The following is a 27,165-nucleotide window of genomic DNA, read 5'->3' as shown; positions in this document are numbered from 1 at the left end:
CAATATAAAGTATGGTTTTGTCATTCACTGAAAGCCTTACAGGTCTTATAAACTGTGATCAGTGACTAATCTCAACTAACCAGTAACTAACCTCTGCTGAATTACCTGTAGCAAAGTCCTAAAATCATGCAATTTTTTAAGTCAGTGTTTAAAAATGAAATATTTTCCTTGTTTTTAAATTTGGAGTATAACTTTATGATCCTACGGAGCCCCCCAGGGGACATGGGAGAAAAAAAAAATTAGGGAGGAAAAAAAAATAAATTAGGGAGGAAAAAAAAAATTAAGACGGACTTTTTGCGAGCGCTCGCAAAAGTATTGCGAGATCTCGCAAAAGTTTTAGCCGCATTCTTCGGAGGCCGCCAGCTCGAAGCCGACCGGGAGGTCGAGGCACGATGTGCCGGGAAAGCGGTGTTCCTCCCGGCTGTAGTAGGTCTCGACTTCCCGTTAGCTTCGAGCTAGTGGGTGTCAGATCTCTAAAAACGTCGGAGCTCTTTTGCAAATATGTGATGTCTTGTAAACCGAGCAGGTATCTGACGTTTACACAACTACATTCACGCCTCAAAATATCTTAAAAGTGTATTTTGTGACCCAGAAAGAGTAATATTACAACTAAGTAGCTGCCGCCATTGTTGGAGTTTTGCGAGATCTCGCAATACTTTTGCGAGCGCTCGCAATACTTATTGCGAGATCTCGCAATACTTTTGCGAGCGCTCGCAATACTTTTGCGAGATCTCGCAAAAGTCCGTCTTAATTTTTTTTTTTCTCCCTAATTTTTTTTTCTCCCATGTCCCCTGGGGGGCTCCGTATGATCCAAATATTGCTGTCTAATAAATATTTAAAATAGCAAAGAAGTTTAAGGTGAGTTCCAATGTGGGCTACCCCCAATTCAGGACTGCACTCAACATCTTGGACCCACAAACAATGGTTAAAATGTATGAACGCTAATGTGACAGAGTTGGGGTGTCTTTCTTCTTGGGTCCTGTGGATCGAGTCCACCACGACTCACAAACATTCTGAGGAAAATCACGGGGAGTTTTTTAAACAGCCTAAATATAAATCTAGTAAGAAGTCCTCACTTACAAGTGATTCTCAGAGAAACGTTGAACTAGAAAGGCTCTGAAACTCCTGTGACACATTCATTCTTTCAGCTGTTTGGTTAAAAAAGGAAAGCTCGGGGTTACCAACACAGTTATCTATTTACATGCTCCCTTGATTATGATTACATTTTTTTTACTGTGCAGTTGTAATGTTGGTAGCTTCGCATGCCCCTTGTGTTCAACCCCAGCTACACTTAGAGACATCCTCACTGCCTCCAACATGAGCCTCCCTCATGGCAGGTTTACCTGGAGGCACAACTAACTGGGGAAATCTCTGGTGTCTGGTGGGTGCTGTAGATCACTGATGTGGATGAGGAGTAAAGACCCCAGCAGGATCCTGAGATTTCAGGGATACAAACCAAGGTCTGATCAGCATGTAATGGGCCAAAAGGCTGAAACATCCAATTATGCTGAAGAACACAACTGAGGATTTCTCCCTAACATTTGTGACTGGCTGATGGAGCATTAATCTTGTGCGGTGGTCCTTCAAAGCACATGGCACTCCTACTGTCTTGTCCTATACTTCAAAAACGTAGTACTTTGATATCAATGTGGAAAATAGTTCTGCATTCAAGTCACACCAGCTACGCTGAGGAAGTTTGCTGAATTCACCGTCACAGGGTGTAGCAAGTTGCAGGAGTCAAGTGCAAGACTCACTGATAGGCTGACTTTTTATTAGTTAATATTCCAAAGTCCAAAACAACAACACAAACAATAAATTCAAACACTTCAAGAGAAACAGAGAACACACTAGGGGGAGGTTAACACACATAGTGACAAAGGTAAGAAAACTGGAAACCCCTGATTAACAAGAAACAGCTTAAACTAATCACAAGGACAGCAAGGCAGAGAAAGTTAAAACTAGCAAAACTAGCAAAGCTCCTACTAGAGGCAAGACCCTAACATACATAACCTTGACACAGAAAGACATGGACAGAAGGTCAGGAAAAAACAAACACCAACCAGAAAACTAACGGAAACAAACAGGAACTGAAATAAAGAACTGACGTCTCAAGATAGTAAGGAACATGAAAATCAAATGGAAAACAATAAACACACTGAAAACCAAACAGAACATGAAATAATAGACACAGGTTCAAAGTAAAAATGACCCAAAACAAAAACAAATATCACATCTCTGACCTGGGTGCATGACATACCTCTTTTTATAAGCGTGCAAGGCATGCACTTCCAGCGGAAGTAGAGTGAAGTGCGTGACAATGTGAGACTGTTAAAGGGTATGTATTTGGTTGTGTAATCACTCCGCTCATGAGAAAGTCCACAGGATATTTTTCCGATTGCCAAATATCTTACTGCTGCGATCGCTTCCATTTTTAGCGTTGCAGTGTTATTGCACTGGGTGAGGGAGATGTGAGAGCCTCTCTGCAGAAATTCATCAAAACCATTATAAGAGTGAAGGTCTTATTAGTTCTCTTCTCTGCTCCTGATAGTTTTCCCACCTTTTGTTGTTATGAGCTATGTGTTTTAAATAACTGTTATATTTCTCAACACTGTGGGGAAATTCTCAGAAAACATCGTAATTCAAAGAGTTTTCTGAGAATTTCGTCTCCTCGCCTTGGGACTACAGGCACAAATGTTTAGCTGCTAATGCATCCTTGAGCCAACTACTCTGACAGAAGTAAAATCACGTGACGCAGTTTATCAGGGCCTCAAAAGGCCTTAGCCCATGCAATATTCATCCTTTAAACCGTCTGTGGTTTGAATCAAAGATTCCTCTTGAGTACGTTCAACGCGCTGTTTATTAATGCATTTCTAAGAAAGCCAGTAGTTGGCGTTGCACGTTTGTGCCTAGAGGCCGGATCTGACATCGTTGTTTGAGCCTGTGTTTGGGGAGAAGAGGTTCTGAGGAGCAAGCTGACCTGGTATTTATTTGTCTTTTTCCTCTGTTTGCAAATGCCATCTGACTCTCTTTTGTGAGGGCCTGAACAGAGGCATTCTCTGGAGAACAAAATAGATGGAAAGACATGAAGTCTCTGCTCATGTAAGACTCAGGGGGAAACTGTTGAGACTTCAAAGTCAGTTCAGCTCAATCCAATCCACGGAGGCACTGCTTTTGATATGTCACCTATTTACAGCCTCCTTCAGACAGACTGTCAGGGAAACACTTCATTTATCTTTTCTTTCTTTCTTCCTTTCTTTCTTTCTTTTTTTTATTTTTAAGAGAACCTCCCCCCCCCCCTGTGGTTATGTGGGACAAACAACTGGTTGCATGTCTCAAATATAATTTTTTAATTCCCTTTCCCATCTGTGACATGTGTAAATAGGGATTTCTTTGTCCCATTTGAGTAAAAGCTTTGACAGATGATTAGCTGCACTGCTTTTTGTAACTGGCAGCCCTCGCATTTAGCAAAAGTACTAACATGTGTAAGAAGTTATTTCACCACTAGAGGTCTACGCTTTCCTTCCATCCACAGGAGTGCTGGGGAGGACCGACAAGAGCGGACAGAAAAAGGCACCGAAAACCTGAAGCAATCTCTGCTAATGGAAGGTAATTGTGGGTGAAATGTCACTGCATGTGCTGTATGTGTTCCTCATAAACATTTTGAAGGGTCATATGTTTTTCAGTGGAGATCGAAAATGTGAATTTCCAGTGGAATTATCAGCTGTGGGGTCTCTTTATAACCAGCTGACAAGATATAATGCTGCTGACTTCTTCTTCACCCTCTGATCCTTTGAAGACGGCGCTCAGGAAGTTCATTAAGCCGCAGGGCGTTTTACATCACCGAGCTTTCTGTGTTTTCTCCTCTGTTTTGTGTATGTGTGTCCTTCTTGAACTTCTAACCTTCTAACGAGAGAATATCTCATTAGTTTTGAGGTTTTGCTTACATTTACTGTTCTTCTGCATATTAGATAATTTAACACAAGTGCTCTTCTGAGGCAGTTAGTAGTATGTCTGTGGTTCTGGAAGGTTTTTATCAAAGTCTGAGAAATGACTTTACAAGGGTTTTTTTTTTTTTGCCCTGGGTTTGGGGACTGCATTACAAACTTCATTTTTCCTAGATGTTTATATGAATTCATTGGAGGCGGTTCGGGTTCAAAGAAAAGACCGTTTTGGTGGCATTCTGGGAAATGTCAGATTCAATGTTTTAAAGCTTGACCCACACAAGAGGCCGAAAGTCAGTCGAAAGTCAAGACTGACCCAGTTACAGCCGGGTCCGTCTTGACCACAGGATCTACATAAAGTTTAAGATAAAGTTTGAATTAGGTTAAAGGACAAGTTAGATATTTTGAGAATTAAAACGAAAATCAGTAACAGAGAGTTACATGAGATGACTGATTATTATAAATCGGCCTCTATGGCCAATGGAAGGAAATCCACAAAAAAGTAGAGGAGAGGCGCACGTGCGCGTACGTGTGTGCGGTCTTTTTTTTCCTGTAGCAGTTCTTTAATTCAAACTAGTCAACATTATAAATTATGCGTCCACTTTTTTTTCCCGGTCTCATATCCAGACTGTTTGATTTAAGAATCTGGAAACAGCTGGAGGTTTTGTGCAATGGTCGGGAATTAGAAGAACAAAGATTTATAGATGTAATGGAAGTTTATGGTGAATGACATGAAATTAAGTATCCAGTAACAATAGCTGCATGAGTATTTCGACGTCTGGATCTGACTGAGAGTGAGTGCAAACGGGTGAACATTGGGTGGGTGGTCTTCTTGTTCTGTGTTTTCTGTAAGAGAACACAGACATAAAACTGGACTTCTTCTCTACTGGCTGCCAGAGTTACGCTGCTGGAGTCACACCAAACCACCAGTAATATGTTTTCCTGGCCTGGGGAGCAGAACAGAGGCAGAGGGCATCTAATGAACCAGAAATAACAAATCACTGAATTCTCTGGACATTTCAAAACATGTGCAGATTTATGTCTGGCATGCATCTGGGTCAAATGGACAAGAAAGTCCCCCCATATACTTCCCCTTAAAAGACCTATTCTAGTTTAAAAGAGAGTAACTGGTTAGCAATTAAGCAAATCATTGTTTTCCTTTTTCAGTTGACTACAACATGAGTCACGGGAGAAAATTAGCGTTATGACTGCCAACACGAAGGAACAAACTCTTGTTTCCTAAAAGCTTTCCCAGCCCATGTGGAGCTTTTGTTGTCAGGAAAAAATGCAAAATAATGATTTAAAGAAATCTTTAATAAAGAACACGTGTTACACCCTTGTTGAGAAGATTGACACAGATACATAATACATACCAGGTCATTATTGGTCTTATGTACAAACACTACACAACGTTATTCAAGCGGATCCCATACAAGCACACGCAGCCATCCTCTCATACACGCACACATGCAACCACACATAGAAAGACTGATTACTACAACTGATTATCTTCCATATCCAAATATACCTACTGCAAGTTTTTTTTTGGCCATTGGTACAGTACACTTTTGCACACAAAGAGGATGTAAAATGCATACAATGTGAAACAGGCTGTCTTAGCGTGCAGAAAGGATTCCACTGAGTGTAAAGACAGTCCAAAAAAAAAATCCCTCATTGAATCACAACAGCAGGATGTTACAACAACCTCCGTGGAAATCGATGCGGAAGAAACAGGAAGACGAGAGCAATAAGAGGATGTGGCAGTCAAGTGAAAAGGACATACAAAGGAGCAAAGGGAGAAAGAGCTTGAGGTGAAAGGGGTCAAGTGCAAGAGGTTAAAGCGTTCCTTCGTCCAGCAGTTTGTTGATGCCATTGCAGATCTTCCTCAGAGAGAGTCTGTACTCCTCTCCGTCTCCGTACAGCTCGGCCAGGAACTCCCCGTGGGCAAAATGGTTGAAAACGTGATCGATGCGGGCATGTGAACGTGCGGTCAGGTGCTGCTCGACCAAGGCGTGAAGCAGGTCCCTGCACTCTAGCAGAAGCTCTGACAGAATATTCCGGTCAAAGGTGTACTCCACCTCGTAGAACGACACCGCCGTCATGGCTGCCTGGTTCATCTTCTTCTTGAAGCGCTCCACTGTGTCCAGCTCATCTGGGCTGAACTGGTGGTTACGGTATAAGATGCCAATCTTCAGAGCAATCTTGATGACGTCCTTGATGATCTTGTGGGCCTCCTTCTTGCTCTTGGTGAACTCCCGACTCGCCTTGTAGAGCTCGTCCAAGATCTCACTGCTGGTATCATCCGTCAGCATGTTAGCCACCACCATGGTGGCCATCTTACTCAGGATCTTCTTCTGGGCCTGCAGAGCCAGGGAACGGGAGTTGAAGCTCTCCTGCCCTGAAGGAAGAGAAACGAAAAGGAGAAGAAAAGAAAAGACATGTGAGTTTAATCTGCAGCATATATTGCACTTCGTGATGACCAATCCAAAATAAGAAGGTTTACAAATGAGTTAAAAACTTTAATGTGTGCTGCACCTTTCAGAGGTGAGAAATATTTGTTGCGCAAAATCACAACAAGAGTCGACTCAAAGCTCTTTAGAATATAGGATAACAGCTATTAAATTCAGTTCTTTGTATTCTTTTGGCGGCCAAGAAAAACTCAAGGCTCAAAGTGGTCTAACTCAAAAAATTATCTTTATTTTACACGAACACACAAGCTCAGGTCTGAAAGCAGCAATAGCCGCATGGTTGTTTATATACTTCTGTAGCACGTCACACACTCTAAGTTTCGAACACTCTGCTTAGTTTCACTTTCTGTCTGTACCTCATATGCTCTGCAAATGCAGTTTCCTGTCAGCCTAGTTTACACTCAAAGTTGGCCCTCTCTTATTAAAATACATAAAACAATATAAATAGCAAATAAGCACTAAGAATATATGTTTATTCCTTAACACATCAACATCAATATTCTGAAAATCAAAAGACCTCTTATGAAGATGCAGTGTGCGACAGTGGGAAGGAAAAACTCCCTTTTGACAGGAAGAAACCTCCAGGAGAACTAGGCTAAGGGAGGGGCGGTCATCTGCCATGACCAGGTGGGAAGGTGGGAGATGAAAGAGAAATAAAATAAATAAATGATGCACACATTAGTCATTGTTTACACACTCTTACATGTTTACATGTACATAACAGCTGAAATCCATCTGGACGAGCGGGCTTTTGCAAGTTGCTCGTTTCATGACATGACACTGCAGAAATTTCGTAGGTTTTATTTTTCCTTTTTTTGTTACAAGAAAACTGGTAACAGTTTTATGTGAGTAGATATGATGACATGGCAATGCTGAAAGTTCCTCTTGGGATGAAAGGTCAAGTCGAATAAATCAGTCTATTCAGATATACGACTCTGTTTTTTTTTTATAAACAAGATTGTATTTTGTGTCATGGGCAAAAAAAAAAGGTACAGACGACAGGCTGAAGAAGTGAACGAGGGATAAATTGAGATGCATCTACATTCTGCAGCAGGGCGGTGGCTTTCCTGGAGCTGGCAGTGGTTTAGCGAGCTGGCTATGGGAGGAATGACTGTCTTCCCTGGAAAACTTCAAACAGCTGAAGATAGATAAGATTCCTTTTCACACACTTTCCTTTTACAAGTCCAGATTGATCACATTTGTTAGTCTGCGTCCTGTTGCAGCCACAGTTTATCTCAGAGCGAACATCAAAGGCTCCTTGTGTCCTCATGAAGCAATGCGAGCAGCCAAACACGTGTCTGTGTGTGAATGTGAGGAGTGGGAGGATGGAAAGGGGTTTTATTTAGGTGCCACCCAGCTTCAAATTACACACCAGATAACTCCTATTATGATTAAAGCCAAGCAAAGAGGCTTCACTACCCCCCACCCCACCCCCTGTTCCCTGGGCACGTTGTCAACCGCTCCCTCCTCCACATCTACGTCCAGAGTGGGAGAGAGAGGGTAAAAAAAGTGAGGATGAGTGTGCCATTGCCCAGTGGGCTTAGCGCAGAGCAACAGATGAGCCCATATTCGAAGAGGAACACCTGCTTAGTTGTCATTATAATTTTATTTAAGCACACAGCTCCTGTATGTGACTGTTTAGAATTCACAGCATTGTCACATCATCCGGTTGTTTGTTATTTCAATACAAAGGAGGTGTTTGAATTTGGGGGAAGTGGGGGTGGGGTGGGGTGGGCAACAATTGGGAAAACCTAATCAGTGGCATTTCATGTGAATGTACAGAAGTGACATTTCCTGTGTTGGTCTGCAGCTAAATGACATTTCATGTATATATAATTAGCCCACCATGACATTTAACAGCAGATGTCTTTGTCTACAGTCCTTTCCCCCATCGCATTAAAAAAAAAAATCTGATGTCTCTTTTCACCTCTTCTTTGTAGAGCCTCAGAAGAGCGGGGGCGAGACCTATTGTGCATTTGACAAACGTGTGGTGGGTGAGCATGAGGACACAGAAGTTCCCAGTGCTATTTAAATCACGAGGTGTCAATATTTCTGGTATTTCTATGAGTTCAGTTCAGCACGAAGGCAGATTTTTACTGGGAACAGGGATAAGTGTGTCATCCTGACTGTAATTACTATGAAAACACTCGTTTCACTTGTGGTCTCCGAGGAAGTGAGTCGCATGGCATATATCCTACTCTTTCAGATTTTGGAAGCGTGCAATATTTCATGATGGATTGATATGTCCCGATTTTCTTTTCTTTTTTTGTCCAGTTTGGCGTGGCATAAATAAGCTGTGAACATAGCTTTGATGAATTATCCCCACATAAACCTGACAGTATGGAGGTGCTGGTAAACTAACAGTTGTTTGTGGGACAACGTCAAGATTGGTTTCTGGCAATTTAGCAAATTTAATATTGCCGTTTGCTTCCTACCATTTGCTCGGGGAAACACATGGCTTGTTAGCAGCTAAATGCTCCACGTTGCTTTCCAGTATGTTTGCCTGCTGTTTGGTGCTGCACAGCTAACAGCAGGTTTACCTAAGCTTTTAACCTAAGATGGACTACAATATTGAAACAATAACTAAAGAGGAGTGTGGTGAGAGTAAAGCCTAAAAAAATCACTTATCATAAAAATCACAGCTGCTTTGCTTTATGGGTGTTAAAGCAGGGGTGTCAAACATAAGGCCTGGGGGCCAGAAGAGGCGAGGACTCCAATCAGACCAGTTGGATGGGCCTGTAAAGCAGGACATTAATTTTTTGACTTTTCACTGTGCTTTCACAAGTTTCACAGCTTTTCCTACTGATAAATGTACTGTATGTCGTTTTCCTTGCTTGTGGTGGGACCACACTGTGTGTACAGAGCAAAATTCCTAAACATTTGCTTGTCAAAAAAAAAGGGCTGCTACATTTTCCATTTATTAAAGATGGCCATCTACCCTCTCTTTACCATAGAGGCCACAGACAAGCGACAATAGAACTCCAACAACTTCATAAACAACCCACTTAAAAGACTTCCAAGAAACCACCTAGGAAATAACTGAGTATCATGGACACAAACATTTGAGCAGCTGCACGATAGTTTCCATGATATTTGAATAGTCACACCATAATATACATATGACTGGTTGTGATTAGGCAGATCTGTGTCTGTGCCTCTCATCAACAGACTCTCTTTGTCACAGTCATTTCCTGTTCCTCTGAAGCAGCTCTTTGTTCCAGCGAGCCTCTGATATTCAGAAACCCAACTGGATAGATTTCTGAAACCCTGGCACACTGATAAAGGTGACAGCTTGCTCCATAAAGCCGGCCTTGTCAGACCGATGGCGGTGCGGGCGACTTGGATTTGGATCCCACCAGTATGTGCGAGTGACTCCATTTCTAAATTAAATTTAAAAAAAGATGCAAACAAAAATAAAAAAAAAACATCTGCTGTGATTATGCCAAAAGATTTATTGAGCTGGAATTGACTGGACACTTTCTCACTTTCTTTTTTCTTTTCTTTTTTTTCTCTGCAGAGCTAAAAGCAGACTAATTATTCTCCTGCCACTCCTCAACACGCAGGCTGGAGCCTCTTTTTTGAGCAACAGCAGGTGGCTATCGACTCACTCGCCTTGACCCCTGTCTCAAGTCTGGTTGCGCATCCCGCAGTGATGAAGAATGTAAGCAAAAATGAAGGAGTGTGGTGGAAGGGGCGGGGGGAAATTACTGAGAAGACTGGACATGAGGCCGCTTGAGGTGTGAGTCAGAGTGCTGGTAAAGGAGGTGGGTGGTTCAGATACTGACTGGAGATTTTAGCACATAGAGAGTAAGTGAGGGTGGATCATTATGGGAGTGAACAAGAAGACAGTGAGAAGTCCAAGCTTTCTTTCTCACACACACACACACACACACACACACACACACACACACACACACACACAAACAAGTACACACACACACAAACAAGTACACACACACACACACACACACACACACACACACACACACACACACACACACACACACACACACACACACGTACAGCCTGTCACCCAGAGGCTGTGCTGAGTGACATGCATGAACCACAGTGTCAGAATAAGTTAAGGAATAGTGCAAGCTGTCAGAGGAGACATGGCCAGAAAAAAAACTGCATGCTAACTTTCTCCAGCACTGGCACTTCTTCTCCTACCTGCTCATTATTTCCTTTGCATCACTCTCTGCTGTAAAAGTTTTTACTAAGCAAAGCGGTTGCTCTGAATTTGCTGCTGAACACAAACAGGGAGCGGAGCTAAACCGCTAACGCGGGGCCAGTCGCAGAAGCCCATCAGAGAGGTTACATAAGCATGTTTTGGGAGCTGGTGAAGTTTACTTTTAACATCAGGATTAGTAAGGTGCTTGCTGCTCTCTGGCCACGGCTGTTGACTAGACAGTCTCTCTTTGTTCCGCCTGGTGTTTTCCGAGGCCTGAGTCAACAGTTTCAGCTGCACTGCATCAGAATATACATCCACTGTGGATCATGGAGACCGGCCAAACCTGCCCTGCTCAAGGTGTTGGAGTGAAAAAAAAAAAAAAGATCCATCTGGACGAAATTATTTTGATTGCAGCCAGAGACACTTACATCAAGCAACCGAGATGGAAAAATATTTATTTGTCAGTTTAACGGTCCCTGTGTGAAGTGAAGCTGTAGCCTTATGTTTCACAACCTGAAAAGGGCAAATGTCATGGCTCTTGCAAACAGCTAGCTGCTTTCGGGCAGTCCGAGGAAGAGGTGACTGCAGCAGGTAGCGCTGTAATATTTAATTCTGCAGATTTTTATGACAGATCGCCTTCCTGGTGCAACCCCTAAGGGATCTGTGTATCCTCTCAGGACCAAGTGGGCAATCTTTTGCTTGTTAAGCACATGTTTAAACCACCACACTATGGAGCCACTGGCTCTAGTGAACAGATATGTCCATATATAATGAGCATGAGTTAGTCCTTCTCTCCATACTGACCCTGAAGCTTTTTAAATGAAGGAGGCTGGAGTGATGGATTGAGATGCTGCTCCAGCGTGAGGATATAATAAGCAGACATTATACAGACTAGGAATGAGTCAGCAATAGTGAAAGGATGGTTAATACCAAACAGTGCATTCTTATAAAAATGTGCAGTCAACTTTGTTTCAGCTGTTGCATTCTTTAAACTGTCCCACTTTAAAGGGAATCACTGCTCATTGAATGCTGACAATCCAAGAAAATATATGTTTTCTTTGGATGAAAAGTGAGCTGCTTCTATTTGTGTAACGTGCTAAAGCTCAACACTGGATGCAAGATTTGCTAATCTGGACATTTTCTGTAGCACACCCAGCTGTGAGGCGGTGGGGATGGAAAAGGCTTGTGTTGGTCTTGTTCCAGACTAATCAGAAGAATGAGCCATTAGCAGAGCCAGCAACTAAGACTGACAATAGCTGGCTGGCCTTTACCGAGTCAACACTGGAGGCACTTTACATCCGGAAGTGTGGAACACACAAATATGAGGCGGCTCTGTGTGAGTCTGGATACAGTACGTGTATATTTTGTGTCTGTCCTTTGACCAGGAAAAAAAGCTTCATGACAATCTGAAGAAATACTTCCTGTTTACAGACATAATCGAAGATGTAACTGACCTAAAGGGAAAGAGGTTGTTCTAAATAAAGGCTTCCTAAGTGGAGCTGTCTTAGTAGTTTTGCTTTTTTTTATATTGTCTGGACTGTTTTCAGAGAGCTATGAGTCATTTGGTGCAGCCATTAGAGTGTTATTAGTCTGAAACATTCAGAGTTTCTGAATACTCAGGATCTTGATCCTGTCAGGTGACTACATGCACACTCACACACACACAATAATTCTATTTCCTCTTCCAAAAACATTATAATGACCTAAAATCATTTCCTTGGGGTCTTAGCCTTACTAAACTATTTTTCTAACCCCAACATTAACTTCGTCTTTGGTCTAAACTGCGATAACTGATGCACGGAGTACTTGCTTTTTGTGCTTAAAAGGCAGGCAGGGCTCTATAACGTGACATTAATGTACCCACAACGTGAGTGATACAGGCGCACAGACCCGCTCACACAAGGAAACATAATACTTGATAAGCGCATCCCCGTGCGGGGTTACTAACGACAACAAACCAGGTCACATTCTCAGCACAGGTGCAGGGTTTTTTTTGTTTTTTTTTAAAGCCAGCTAGCCACTGATACACTAACAGCACATGACTTAGTGTTTATGCAACAGACACAGGTGAGCATACAAATTATTTCCAGTGAAGATGGATATCAGCATATGATGAACATGTGACAACAAAAAAGCAAAAGAATAGGAATGAAAAACATTCAGAGAAATAGATGAATTTCAATTAGATAACATAGAATAAAGTCCTGTATGTGTGTGTGTGTGTGTGTGTGTGTGTGTGTGTGTATATATGTAAATAACACTGGAAAAGCACTATATAAATGTGTGTATAGCACCTGTTGCAAACAGTAAATACTACTGACACACAACCTAGCTCTGAGATGCAAAAAAGGTCCAAAGCAAACAAAAACACAGTTTAGCTCTGCAAAGCTTCCTTGTTGCCTGTTTACAGCATCACCAAAAACCTCCTGGTATACGGTGACTTTCCATCTGCAACCAATTTTCTATTCACCAGCAGCTATGTATTGTATGCCTCTTTGAAATGAGTGGTTTCCAGGATTATTGCACTCTGCAAGTGCAATAATTTTCCAGACATTTTTCCTTTTCAGGTATTTTCTTTATAGGAGAACAGAAGTACAGTGTAAATACCCTTTTGCCTCATGTGTTATATAAAAATGGACTTCTGCAGGAGTTGCACAAAGTCAAATTTTACTTTATATGACTTTTTTTTAATAAGACAGCTACTGACCAGTGTCAGAATTAATTGAGATTCTTTTTATATAAAACATCTGGTTTTACTGAATATATAATGTTGCATCAAAGCAATGTATCAGGATCATATTGCAAAGGTAAAGGTAAGTGGCTCCTTATCAGAGATATGTGTTACAAACAGGAAGGAGATGGGAATGTTTTGTTAGTCCTATTTATATCAAACCACTGGCCCAAGCTATCTGCCAGGACGGGGAGCTGAGGGGAGTAGCTGTAAGGAACAGGGATCATAGAATTAGCCCTTGCACGGATGACACGATGATGTATTTTATGGATTTAGATGCCTCCTTTTAAGGATGATGAGAATCACAGAGAAACTGAGTTACTGTGCAGAATCTAAGTGTTCAAACTTTCCTCTTCAAATATGTGCCTGCAGGAAAGACCAAGCCTGTTCAGTGAGATTCAAAGTTAATCAAATAGCAAAGCAATATCAGTGGCATATGGTGCCAAACGCAATCGGATCAACCAATATCTGAGAAAGGATATAGGAAGGTGTCTGGATTTCAGGAGTAAGATACATGTGATGAATGAAAATGTGGATGCATTTTTTTATGACCAATATCACAAAAACTGTCTACAGAATGGGTTTACGTAGCATATATAAAATACTGAGAAGGGGAAAAAAGCCCAAATTTGATAGACTGCACTCTGAATGCCAACAAATAAAAATGGAATGGAATGTAACAACTAAAAGATGTATATGTGCAGACCAACTTTGACCACTAATTAACTGGGGTGATGATAGCTTTACAGCTAGATGGAAAGAGACTGACACACACATTCCTAGCTACCACATCTAAACGACTCATATGCTCCCTGGACACATTATAAGACCAATTGCACATTACTGTGCTATATATGATGATTCACATATATGACATATAGTAGCTGTATATGGTTTCTATTTTCTATTTATGTGACAAATGCACATAAATAAAATGAATTTCACTGGAAAAAGTTACATCATTTCTTTCTGCTGTAAAATATCTGGGGAAAGCCTTCGGTAATAAAGTCTGCCATCCATCAGCGATGCCATTTCGGAGCACAAAAAAGGCACCAACGATGTATCAATACCAGGAAAATGTCAGGGAGAACGCTCCTCACGCAGCAGAAGTAAACAAGGGTGGCAGCTTGACTTCCACTTCTTTTGCCTTGGCCTTTTCGTTTGCTTTTGGTTCCCAATAAGGATTTGCAGTGAGACTCTCTCTGGCTGCATTTACAAGGCTTTAGGAAAACAAAGGAGTGGGTCATTCAGTGATCTTAAAGGGGGTTTTAATAGCCTACAGGGTTGATGTTAAGCGAGCCCAAGAGGCCGGTGGACTGTGCCAGCTGGTACCTCGACAGAGGAGCTGGAGGAGGGACATATTTATTTTCCACTGTCAGTCTCGAGGCTTCTGACTTGTTGAGCTGCTGTTTGTCAGACTCGCTGTTGCACTAATATACTGCCGTGTAGATAACGGCTGCATAAAGACACATCACGATGCCTTTGTACATAAGGAAGGAGTTGTCGAATGGGAACCAATTTTTGTCATTTCATGTTCCTCCTCCACTCGCCCTGGACCTGCAAAAGTCTCTGCATAGGCGTTTTTTGGACTCCCACAACGCTCCTCAGAAGATGACTCAAACATAGCGCCCCTGCACACTCTGTCTGTTGCAATGTATGTGTTTGTTTCTCATCTGATAAAACTTGAGAAAGCTATGATTTCTGCACAGAGAGAAAAACAGTGCGATTCAGTGGAGTGAAGCACAATGATGTGCATTATTCATGACATGTAAAATCTGACTCTGAGCCAGTTTCCAAAGGGCAGTCTGGTGCTGAAAGAGGTCAGTCACTGTGCCTTTAACAGCTGCTCAGGATGTAGAGTGGCATTCAGAAGTTTATGGTTAATAAATAACTCAGCTTTAATACTTTAATGACTTTCATTTGTGCAAAGTAGGGTTATGGAGCTTAAAGTATAAATGTAGTGTGTGTGGCTGAAACCGAAGGGTATGCTGTAGGTTACAGCTCACGCTTTAATGAGCGTAATGGCAAAAAATACGTCCGGATTTAGGCTTTTAATACTGCTAACATTGTGCAAAAATATGACAAACAAGACAAATGAAAAGCTGCTCTTTGTTAATGCTTTGTGCAGATGTTACCTGTCTCCGCTTTTTATGGATGCTATGGATAATACGAGGCACAAAAGTGACTGCATCACCACAAAGGTTACACACGAGTACTAGTGAGATAAAGGTCAGTGCATGTGATGGAAACATCACAAATTGGAGAACTGACTAAGAAAGCAAACAAACTGATCCTGTGACTGTTTTCACCGAGCCTGCAATATTAATAAATATAGCCTGCAGTGTGTGATTTCTGATAAGCATTTTCAGTTAAGTGTAAAGAAAAAGTACATATTCAGTCAGCCTGTATTAACAAAAGTAAAAATATATGGTCTGATGCCACAGCACACTTATTATGTGCTTTCCTTTGATGGATTGATTTTGACTCAACTTGATGATCAGCATATATTCTCAGTGCAGATAACAGCGTATGAGTGTGAGCCAGTATCTGAGCATTTAGCATTAGCCGAGGCAGGTCATGGAATCAAGCTCAGCCTGGTATGCCCGTACAGCGACTCATAACAGCTCATCTGATGGCTCAACAGATAACACGTGGGGTGCACTTTATAAAAACTGGCTTTGGCCTGCTCACACAGTTGCTTCTGCCCCTGCAAGCCTCTTTGCCGACCCACCTCCATGCAAGCTAATGTTTGTCATGCTAATTCTGACCTAATAAATATCATGTCTGGTATCACTGATCTGTGTTGGCTTCTGTATTGGAAGGGATCTTGCTGCCTCAGGCTTAACATATATATATAATATATGTGTGGAAGGGTGGGGAGATGAAATAGGAATCTCATTTTATCGCATTTCAAGTGCTGCAGGAAAATAATCAATAATCAGAAACCGCTGAATCACAGCTGCTTTGTGATATATTTATGTTAGAAAAGAAAAATCAGCTGACGTCACGCTGCATATGTGCATGATTATTATATTTTTAGTGTGTGTGCTCCAAAGCATTTTGTATATTCAGTTGTACAGCTACAGAAAAAGAAAAAAAACCACGTTTTTCCTTCAGTGTGGCTGAACAGCAGGTTGGATCAATAGTTTGTTTCAGAGCATACAGAAACTATAAGATCGGTGAGGTCATTATCAAATTATTTTGTGCTCTGAGGAGCTTAAAAATAAACCATTCTCAGACTTTTTCTTTGGTGGCTTTGCAATCAAATAGTTTTAAGTCAAAGGAAATTGTGGAATGAAAAAAAAAGAAACGAGGCATAAAAACGCTCTTAATGAAGCTGGAAAATAGAAGCTAACTGGCCTCTGAAGTTAGGAGTCCTCTGTGCGTTATTCAGAAATGGTTTCACTCAGCGTTACTCACAGCATAATGGATGAATATCAACCAGGAAAAGCTTTAAAGGCCATTTCTAAATAAAAGGGGGTGGAAGGGGGGGGGGGGGGGGGGGGTGGACTGATGTTAATGTAGCTGTAATGAAGAGGCTTGCAACAGAGTTTGAGACTATAAGTGTGTTTATCCTGGGACTGGTTTAAATGTCCACTGTGATGAAGGGTCCAGGGAAAAGCACTTAGGAGGGCTCTCTGATTCATGAGGGACACAAGAACAGATTGCCTTTGGCAGCCGTGCAGCCTTATTTAATGCTCCATTCTTCATCTCTTTCTTTGTCTCTCTCTGTCTCTTAGTTTTAATGGCCACGTCCCTGTAGAGCTGAACCAAAGAGATTGGGCGAAATGAAGCATTTGCAGAAGATGTCTGATTGATTAATGCGCCGCTTGATGTCCTGTCACAAAAAAAACCCCCCAAAAAATGGGTGGCCCAAAAGAGGGAGGGTGAGAGATAGCAGCTATTTGACCCCCACCTTCTACTCTGCCCTTGGCTTTCATCACAGTCACTCCTTGTTATGAAGACCAAAGGAGCTCCTGGTCCGCTGAGGATCAGAAGTGGCATCCAAGACATCCTGTTAGGACCCAGCGTGGACTGCGGGGTCCTGTGAGATTGCAACCATTTGACCTTTCCTCTGCTGCAAAGCAAATTTCTCCACCAGCTATGGTTTCCATGTTTGTGCCATTGTTTAACTACAGTAAAGCACCAGACCACAGTGAACTGGGTATCTGGCTAGCTGGGTATGGGAACTGCAGGCTGTCTCCCCTCTCCACTTCCCTTTTCTGGTAACCTCTGTGGAAAAGTACTCAGCCACCATCACCAGCTGACAAATCTCATTATGATGATGTTGACTGAATGGAGAAAAAGACTCCACATTTCTACGCAACGAAATGACAAATTTGCTTCTGTGCACCGAATAATCTGACAGCGACAGCTGGCTACAAATGTGTGTGTGCGGGCTTGTGCGTTAACTATAATGATAGACTGTGGGGCTGAGGCCTAATAAAATACAGGGGAGTATGATGTATTCAGCCTCTCTGTTACCCAGTTTCCCATTTTCCGTCTAAAATAAAGAAGTTATGCCTTTTACAGAATCAAAGGGCAAGAAAAAGAGGAATGCATCTTTCAGGCCTTTCAGTCTAAGGTAAAGATGGTCGAAAAAAGAGAGAAAAATTGACTATCTTTGCTTGAGAAATGCTCTGAATTATTGCGGATGAAAGAAGAAAATCAAAACAAATAGACTGTCGCAGCAATCTATACCGTCTGCAGATGTGTCAGGTCACTTAAATAAAGGAGTGTGGAGGAGTGATGGAAGCAAGGATGGAGGAGGCGGGGGTGTTGAAGAAAAAGAGGTGAGATCATATGTCCACAGTTTGACTGCCTAACTCCTGTCAAAATCCCTTAACGTCAGACATAGCCGCGCACAACACCAAAAAAAGCTAAACAAAAAAAAGAAACAACACCTCTCCCCCTCTCATTCTCTTTTCCACCTTCTACCATGTACAGCTGTGTTAAGAACTGGCTGCAGTGTCTTTGTCTCATACACACACACACACACACACACACACACACGAAGCTCTTGTGTCTTTCTCATCTGCTCCTCTCTCCATTTCTCAGCGCATCTACAGTGTCGAGGAAGTAAGCGTTTTCCGGCCCTGGGTGAGTCGCTCCTCTCATAGACCTCGGCCAAGTCTCAGCATGCCGTGGCATCGTTCACAAAGGGACACACGGGTGCTCGAGAAGATGCGCGCACACACAGATACTCGCATGCAAAATCATCCAGACCATGACAGCCCACCCAAATTCCCCCCTTCCCAGAACTTTGGCCTCCTGGTTTGTTTACTAGTTCACTCACTTCGAGTTCACGTAAAAAAAATAAAATAAAAATGAGGCACTGAGAAGCTTCGATTCACTCACAGAGGAGCTCAGTCTGTCACTGCCGTTATACAGTGCTTAGGTCCCCCCCTTCCCAGTTATTCTCTCTTCATTACAAAAACACTACATAATTCTGCTAGGCCTCCAGTATCCTTCTATTCACAGGCTTTTCCTGTACTTGCTGGTAAAATGTGATGACCTCACTGATTTTGTCACCTCGCAGGGATGTTTGTAATTTGGAAAATTGTGACGTATGCTGTCCACTTCAATTAGCGGCCTTTAGCGAATGCAAGCCCAAGATTCAAACATGACCAGCTCAACATGCTGTGAACACTGACTCTGACAATTTGTAAATGGACTGGTTCTTATGTAGCACTTTTCTACTCTATCTGAGCACTCAAAGCACTTTACACAACTTGTCTCATTGACCCATTAACACCCCTTCGCAGGGGGGATTTTTTTTAATGCTCTTTCTATCTAATATTCACACACATTCTACTGACAGGACAGCCAGAGGACAGATGAAATAAAGCATCAATAATAATAAACTATTACAGAGTCATAAATAGTCAAGAAAAGAATATTAAGATCAGGATTTCAAGTTTTCAGATTGCTCCTGCTTTGATTGAAGTGATGAAACTGCATATGCTTTGAGCTTTGACCTTGCGGGCCCTCCCTCTCTGCGCACGACGCGCATTAGTGTGAAGCCAAAGGGCCTCTGCCGTCCTGGCTGCCAACACACCACTAACTAATGACCAGGAAATAACTGTGGTTCACGCAGACTCACAACGCTCCCTCTCTTTCTCACATTCGTATGTTTCTGACTTTTATTGACTGCATTTTTCTTTCGACTCCTTATTACGAGCCTAAACCGAATCATTCCATGAGTTAATTCGAATCCCAGCCTCCAGGGATAACACAGAGTAAAGTTTTAGCTACCATTAAGGCTCGTGAAATGTCTACGCCCACAACATAGCTGCCAGGGCTACTTCTGTCTGCGCGGCTGTCTCCTATCTCACTAGAAATAGTTTTTAAAGGTTTTCTGAAAGCAGGATCAACATGACACACTGTTAAACTGTTATGAAATATGATGAACGCGGGTGCTTTTCCCTACCACAACTCTATAATGCTATAATCAGCACAGTTTGTTCAGTTCTCCTAGAGTTAAGTGTGAAAAGCTGTGTGTGTAATTGCCTCCCACTCCACATTGTTTTCTATCTTTTTTTTTTTTTTTTTGGAGTGGGAGAGAGAGGAAAAGTGTATTTAGCTTTTTACCATCTGCATGTTAAGTTTTGGGTTTTTTTGTTAGTTTTTTTGTCAGAAAATCCCAGACATCATGTTCTATTGGCACTAATGTAGAAAACTCTTGTAACCACAAAGTAAAGGTAAAGAACACTTTCTATCAGAGATTGTGATTTTAGGTCAACGCGAGTGAGAAAATAAACCAACACACGCTCCTTCACAGAGGCGGCATCTGCACAGGCTCAGTGGTTCTCAAACACCAGTCCAGCCTTCATTTAATACATACTGCTCTCCCCAAAGAGATCGTCTCTCACTTCAGGCGCCACTACTGACTGTTTGCTTTGCTTCGAATGGCCCTCCTGTGAAACCGCAGCCATCTCCTCCTTATGAATGTGTGTCTATGAGGCCTTTGACCAGAATGTCTGTCAGAGTGCCTCTGCGGTCTGACTCCGTGTTTCAGTAATGGCTCAGCCGTGGGGAGACAATCCTCTTTCCAAATGTCCTACAAACACCGTGAAATGCCACGGTATTATTGTGTCAGTGCATGCATGCATGCATGTGCATACAGAGGAAGTGCACTCACACACAGATAGTGACCAAAGGGGTTTTTTTTTTGTCTTTTGCTTCAGTTGTAGGAAAAACTATTTTCTCCTGAGTCGTCTTTTCCACTTACGGCTTCGCTCCTGTGTTTTTTTTTCTCTCAGTTCGTGTTACAATTTTCCAGAACCAGCTCCTGGTGTCTTGAGTGTGGGTGTTTGTGTGTATGCGCGTGTGTACAGAGGGCTGGGTGTAGTGCAGTGAGCACTCTCCATCTGTGGGCCAGATTAAATGCAGAGTTTAGGGATGCACGTGCTGGGAGACCAAGGATATGAGCGAGAAGAGCGCAGGCTTTTTTTTCAGTATGTCTGTGCGTATCTTTGGGAGTGTTGCAGTGTATCCAGGGCTGGCTCACATGTGCAAAGCATGTGGCCAGTCTGCCAACATGGCAATCATGAGGCAGAAGCCTTTCTCTCATTGCCGAGTGCATCTGGTCTGCTCTGATGTGTCGGAGATAGCTCAAGTGTTTGTAGAAGCTTGGAATAGTGGCGGTTAACAGGAAAAATAAAGCAGGTTTGTTGATGCGCAAACATGTGAATGAATGGCGGGGATAATCTACTGGCCCAATATCGCATTTCAGTTGTGTCATCAGACAACATCTGCAGTTTTGTGTTTTTAATAGAAGCACAGAAACGGCCCTCACGCCCCTATGGATATCACAGCTGTTGTTACAACAGCCAAAAAGCTCCCCTTTTCAACAAGTCTGCTTTTCCTGTGAATTTGAAGGTAAACACAAATGTCTGGAAATAGATCTATACAGGGCTGATGGAGTTATGGTGTTAGAGAGAATCACATCACCAGGATAAATCATCCAAAAACAGAACGTGGTTAATAGCTAAACATAATGCCACAGTAATGTAATTTAATATAATATAGTGATATATAAAAAAATAATTCAAAGTGGAAAACAGGAGTGTCTGAAAGCCCTGAAGCATTACAGTTTAGTGAAATTTCTAGCCTCTATTTTGCACCTATTGTGCAACATACACAGGAGAACAGGTGTACTGACAGTCAGCTTTGCTTTGACTCATAATTAGGTGTGGTCATCCCCGCTCCACCACAGAAAGGAGGGACAGGATGACTGGGTGAATCAGTTTGTGGATATTGGTATGGTCAGAGGCATGCTCAGTGCATGACTGGATGATTATGGGTAAGAAAATATGATCCTTTCTGTTTGAGCTGGGTTTTTTATGGCCTTTTTTCAGAGTCGTTGCAGCACAGCTCTGTGTGCTCTGTGTGCAGAACGCTGTAGCAAAGCCAGAAAAACACAATGAAGCACAATATTAGTTTTTGTAATGAAGCTCTGTCCTAACTCTCCCATGTTAGAAAATATCTTCCTCAGCAGAACTTATTTAAATTTGCTTCATGTAAGCGTCCTGAAAATCTTCGAGAATGTTTTTGCGACACTTTAAATAGTGTGAAACTTTTACTTTTTTAATGAAAAAAAAAAGTTTAAGCCTATTTATTTAAAATATTTCCATAAATTATCACATGGAGTGTGTTATGAGTAAACGCAAAAAATGTGCTGCATAAATCTTCTTGCTTCCCATAAGAAAGCATGGAGACAGATTATTATTTAAGCCCACAGAAATCATAGATTTATAGATGTAGTTGGCAAAAAAGAGCCTAAAAGCTGAGGTGGGATGCCCTACGTACGGGTTAAAAAACATACAAGTTTATCAGGGTGGAAAAACTGAGTCTTTAAGGAGACAAAATGGGATTCAGGCTCAAGACGTGAGGCGCCATCACTGGGAAGAATGGTAAAAGCATTAAGCAGCAGGTCTAAAGCATGTTTTCACTTAAAAGTAAAATATCAAATATCATTTAAGGCTTTCTAAATTTTGCTAACTTAGGCTAACCCATCTGATAATGTGCAACATTGGAAAGTGAATCATTAAGAAAGCTGAGGAATGCTATTATATTGTGTGTAAGAAGCTAATACAAAGAGAAACAGCACCTTTTCACAGCTAACCTTCCATAGAGTGATGATATATAATGACGTAGCCAAATCTAAGTCAGCCACAGTCAATTACATATTGTAGCGTGTGCTACACCCCCCTCCAGCTGGAGTAGTTTTCTGCTTTACTGCCTTTGGAAAGCTAAGGACCTACAGGTGGGTGCCTAGGTGGAGGTGTTTCTTTAAAATGCTGACAGCAGCGGTGACTGTGGTGGCACCAAGCAGCAGGAGCAGCAGCGTCGTTTTCGGGTAAGCAGTGTGCAAAGGCACACACAGCCCTGGTAGCTACACCTTCACCATGTGCTGTTTGCGGTGAGTCCTGCTGCCTAAATTAACTAGCAGGCTTTCCTCACCTTTCTCCTTCCTGTACACTATTTTCTTGTTCCTGGCATAAATATAAAACACAAAACACATGGGATCACAAGGCCACTATTTTGAGTTTGATTTATAGATAGGTGACCAAACAGCTCTCTCCTGGGGGTAGTAACAAACTTATCTGTCTATCTGTTTACTAGCAGCCACCTTTCAACAGTGTTTCCATGGCTCAAACTACTAGAAAGCTACTCATAGTTCAGTCATGATATTATCTTTATGTGGTTTTATTTATGAGTTTGCATGTTAGAAACACACACAGATATTACTTGAATGCACAATCCTGACATGACCTGTGCCAAGGTCATGTCAGGCTAGTTCTCTTGGGTTAGCCCAAAGAGGCACTGAAGAAAATAAACTATCACTAATTGCTCATGGAAAGGGCACGTTGAGGTAAAATTAATGCAGCACAGAAATTTAGAACATCACTCTCTTGGAAAAAAAAAAGTTCAACCATTAACCGCCCAAGGGCACAGGAGATGGTTGAAAGGTCAAGGCCAGCTGAAACATAATACCTCGCTATTTACACTGCTGAAAATATGCATGTGTATGTGTAAAGCGTAGATTTATCACACATCCCTCACCGACATATCCAAGGAAAAGGGTTTTGTTTGTGTACAACAGAGTTACAAAAGACTCCTGTTTTCCCAAATACGTTATCTCAGCTTTCACTGACCTTATCAAGTGAGCCAAACCAGATTTTTCCACGGTAGAGTAGGCACTGCAGCACAGCAACAAAGCACGATGCATTATGAGTGTGAGTCAGGCTCTTCTTTTCTCTTGACTTTGGAAAAATATAGCTCTCGCATCACCCTGAAGATTCAACATGTGCAACAACGTTTTGTTTTTTTGGTGTCCGGTCGATAAATCTATATGATTTTATTACTCTGACGTAACAAAGACCTGGTTATGTTATGCTGAAGGATGCTTTACCTGGAGTCTCTGGAAAACACTGTAGACCACTTCACATCAAAGTGACAGAAATAAAGCCTCTTCCTTTACGGTTTGGCTTAACTGTGACGCACAAAGCATCGCTTCATATGAAAGACTTTTATGAAAGTCAGCAGATGATATGAATATGTCATCACTTTCTCATTATATGCATAAAGTCCTCTAACCCTCACACTGAGGTTCCTCTCCACTTGCAAATGGATGAGAGGACAGACAGACAATGGTCCAGATGGACAGGCAGATGGCCAGAGTTCAGCAGAGCATCATTAAGGCACACGGAGCTCTGTGACTTCAAATAAAACTGCAAACACCCACGCCATCAACGTTATCTAACATTAAATGATAAAACCCTCCAACACCTAAAGCAGATCTACTAGTAGTATTAGTTTTAGGAAACCACGATAGGAGAGCAATAAAGTCAGTTCAAGCATCAGCGTGAGTTTTACTTTTATTCGCTGCTATTTGACTGTTCCTGTATTCTGACACTGCTGTGAAACAAAGAAACCCCTCCTGGAGACACATTTCAATCTGTCTAAACTCAAACATATCTCCACAAGGATGCTTCATCTCCCTCCTTTCTCCCACAGAATCAGTCGCCCACGTGCATGCGATGCTGTGAAATCTCCAATAAGCGAGTTCACTTTAAGGAGCATTTGTGCCTCTACCTGTGTGTTTAATGTATAACTCTGCGCAATAAATCTTTGCCCTGTACTTTGACACCATAAATCTTTTTTTTTTCTTCTAACTTCCAGCAAACAGCAGCGAGCTTCATGAGGAAAAGGAGCTGATTTCAGCGTCCGGGGAGTCTGTGGTCTCTCCGGCTCGCTCTGTAGCTGGACGTGTTGATGAACAAACTGGCTGCACGTGTCGGAGCTTGCCTGTTCCTGGTGGTGACTGAGCCGGCTTTCCTCCACGCACTCAGGGAGCCTCTGCCAGCCACCAGCATCACTGTACATGCATTCGAGCTCACGGCTGCTTGCCTGTCACACATCTTTGAAAGCTTTAAATACTGTACTCGATTCTTACATTTGGGTGCACTAAAGAAGGGTTCAGATTTACAGGCAAGCTGTTGATCGCTAGAAACAGACTGAGCGCGTGAGAGAAATGGTTCAGAGAGGATTGAGATGCACTAAATGTGTTTAGTTGAGAGTAAAGAAAGGCTGGAAAATGCTGAAAATTTACTGGAACACAAAGGAAGAAAGAGCTTGTAGACCTCCTGGATTGGTCTGCTTAAAGTCTAGTTAGCAGGGCATGCCAGAAACCAGTGCTGTGGTGACCTGTAAGAGTCTTGAGGCCTTACCTGGAGAGAGGTCTCCGTCACTCTGCTCTCCAGAATCTGAATCCATCTTTCCCTGCAGGACACTCGGAGTCTGCAGAAGCTCTCTTCTTGCTCCCTTTCCTTTTTTACAGTAGCTTCTGGTTTCTTAGCTCAGAGAAAATATACACAAATTCTTGGTTGGTTTTTATTATTTCTCCCAGTGAGCTAAAGTTCCCCTCCCAGCCTGGATCACTGCAGCTGTGAGAGGAATGCTACTAGGCTTATTTGCTGATCTGTCCTCCTTTTTTTGCGCTCCTTTCCTTTTAGTCTCCTCTCTTCTCCTGACTCCCTCAGTTTCCCTCTTTACTTCTCCCTCTCATCTACTTTCCCCTCCTCTGGTGCTCCCTCCCCTCACTCGCTGAGTCCGTCCCCCTCTCAGCGTCTCCCACCCTTTCCCTGCCGCTCGGTCCCTCCTCCTTCTCTTCCTTCTCTCATTCGGTGCTGTCACACTCAGCCTCTTCACGCTCTCTCCACTCAAACTCTTTCTCTACCTCTTTCTGTATGCTGTAAGTGCCGTCTCTTCCTCTTTCGCTCTTCCTCTCTCCCTCCCTCTCTCTGTCTCTGGGTAAGAGTGCTGCCTGTGTTTTAGCAGAGCAATGGGAGAGACTCATTCACGGCGACTTGAAATTCATCTCCAGCAGTAAAAATCCCATGACCTCTTGTTACTGGCTGTTGTAAAAAACAACAACAAAACTAAACTGGCTTTGGTTTGTGACTGTCACAGACCAGGTAATGACTGATTAGTCGTGAAAAGTTGTGGATCATTTCTGTGCAATAGGAAAGCTGATTTTTCTGTGGATCCCACAATGATTCACACTTCAGTGTCAATCACTTCACCATCATTATCAAAAGAATAATATTATTTGCCGCCTTTCCTTACTGTAATTTATTTGGTTTTCAATTTGCTGCAGAGAGCTTTTTTTTTCCAATGCTCTTGTTATTTTTGAAAGCACTCTGACAGAAATCGGATTCACAGCTTTCTTTTCATATTGCCCTTGTTTGTCTTTTTATTTTTTTCATCTTAACTTCCTGATCTCTAATTCTGAAGTTCTGAATGTGGTGTGTCCTTGAGCAACACACTAAAGAGTGCTCCCTGCTTTGAAATGCATGAACATTCCAGCAATATAACACTTGAAGAGCAGATCACATAATTGTCTTCAGATAGACGGTGGAAGGCTGAAAGGCAAGAACTCGATCGAGAAACTTAAGTAAACTTTCTTGAAAATAGTTTATAGTTATACCATCTTTATAAAGTAGCATTCGCTGTACGCTTGCAAAGCTGGTGGACGCTTCAAACCTGTAGTAAACTGAAAGAAAAGTAAAATGTCAGCACTCTATGCAGTTTCAACCCACAAAGTGGAATGTGGCATAGGCCTACTGTTGTGGTTTCATGGTGTCCCACAAATCATCTCTGGAAATGTGTTTAAGACAGTGGATTTGTTTCTGTACTGGTTCACTCTCACCGTCCTCATGTGATATAATGTCACTGCTGTGATGGACTGCAACCTGTCCAGGATGTACACCGCTCTGTAACATGTGGAGCTGAAATAGGATGCCAACACAAAGTACAGAAAATTGACGTTTTTCCAATGGAGGTTGGCACCAAACGTCAGTCCCTGTAGATTTCCATATTTCAATGTCCACCTTAACCACAGAGATAACATGTTCACAGGCTGGTAGGAAACATTCAAATAGGTTAAACGTTTAAAGTTATGCAGTGTTAAGTTTGTGGCCACATTTAGGGACCTGTGGGTGCTAGCTAGGCTGCTAACTAGATGCTAGGTACTGCCTCGGGTAATCCAAGTCACTGAACTGGCCCTCTTGAACATGAAAGTGGTGTTAGTACCCTGAATCTAGAGCATTTTGGTGGAAACACAAAATCATATGTCCTACTGTACCTAACTGTAAAAGAAGTCTTTTTTTTCTATTTTATTTTCTTATTCTTTTTTTGGTAATGATGCAGTGGAAACTACAGCACTTTCTCTCTCTTAAAGCATCAGGGCTTGTTTTGATATGACTTCCTCCCACTACTTAATCTTACTCTTTTTTTCCACAGCTGAAAACGGGAAATAAAACAGTCGTCTAAAGACAATCCTCATCT

General features: G+C 42.1%; 1 protein-coding gene across 1 annotated transcript; it reads right to left on the bottom strand.

Annotated features, from left to right (window-relative positions):
- Positions 1 to 5,234: 5,234 nt before the first annotated feature.
- Positions 5,235 to 25,545, bottom strand: tnfaip8l3 (tumor necrosis factor, alpha-induced protein 8-like 3). Its single transcript, XM_026163696.2, has 2 exons — positions 25,047 to 25,545; positions 5,235 to 6,339 (listed from the first exon to the last, which is right to left on the bottom strand). The coding sequence occupies exons 1-2, from the start codon at positions 25,090 to 25,092 to the stop codon at positions 5,777 to 5,779; spliced, it is 609 nt and encodes a 202-aa protein (XP_026019481.1). The 5' UTR covers positions 25,093 to 25,545; the 3' UTR covers positions 5,235 to 5,776.
- Positions 25,546 to 27,165: the final 1,620 nt, after the last annotated feature.

Source organism: Astatotilapia calliptera, chromosome 1, assembly GCF_964374335.1.
Source record: "Astatotilapia calliptera chromosome 1, fAstCal68.1, whole genome shotgun sequence".
NCBI lineage: Eukaryota > Metazoa > Chordata > Actinopteri > Cichliformes > Cichlidae > Astatotilapia > Astatotilapia calliptera.
Note: the sequence above shows the minus strand (reverse complement) of the source record. Positions and strands in the feature narration are given on the sequence as shown.

What these genes read in the sequence shown, in the direction of transcription:
- tnfaip8l3 (XM_026163696.2), bottom strand. Translation starts at nt 25,092, where the DNA reads ATGGATTCAGATTCTGGAGAGCAGAGTGACGGAGACCTCTCTCCAG. An exon ending in TGACGGAGACCTCTCTCCAG is followed by an intron (nt 6,340 to 25,046) that starts GTAAGGCCTCAA and finishes CTCTTCCTTCAG; the next exon opens with GGCAGGAGAGCTTCAACTCC.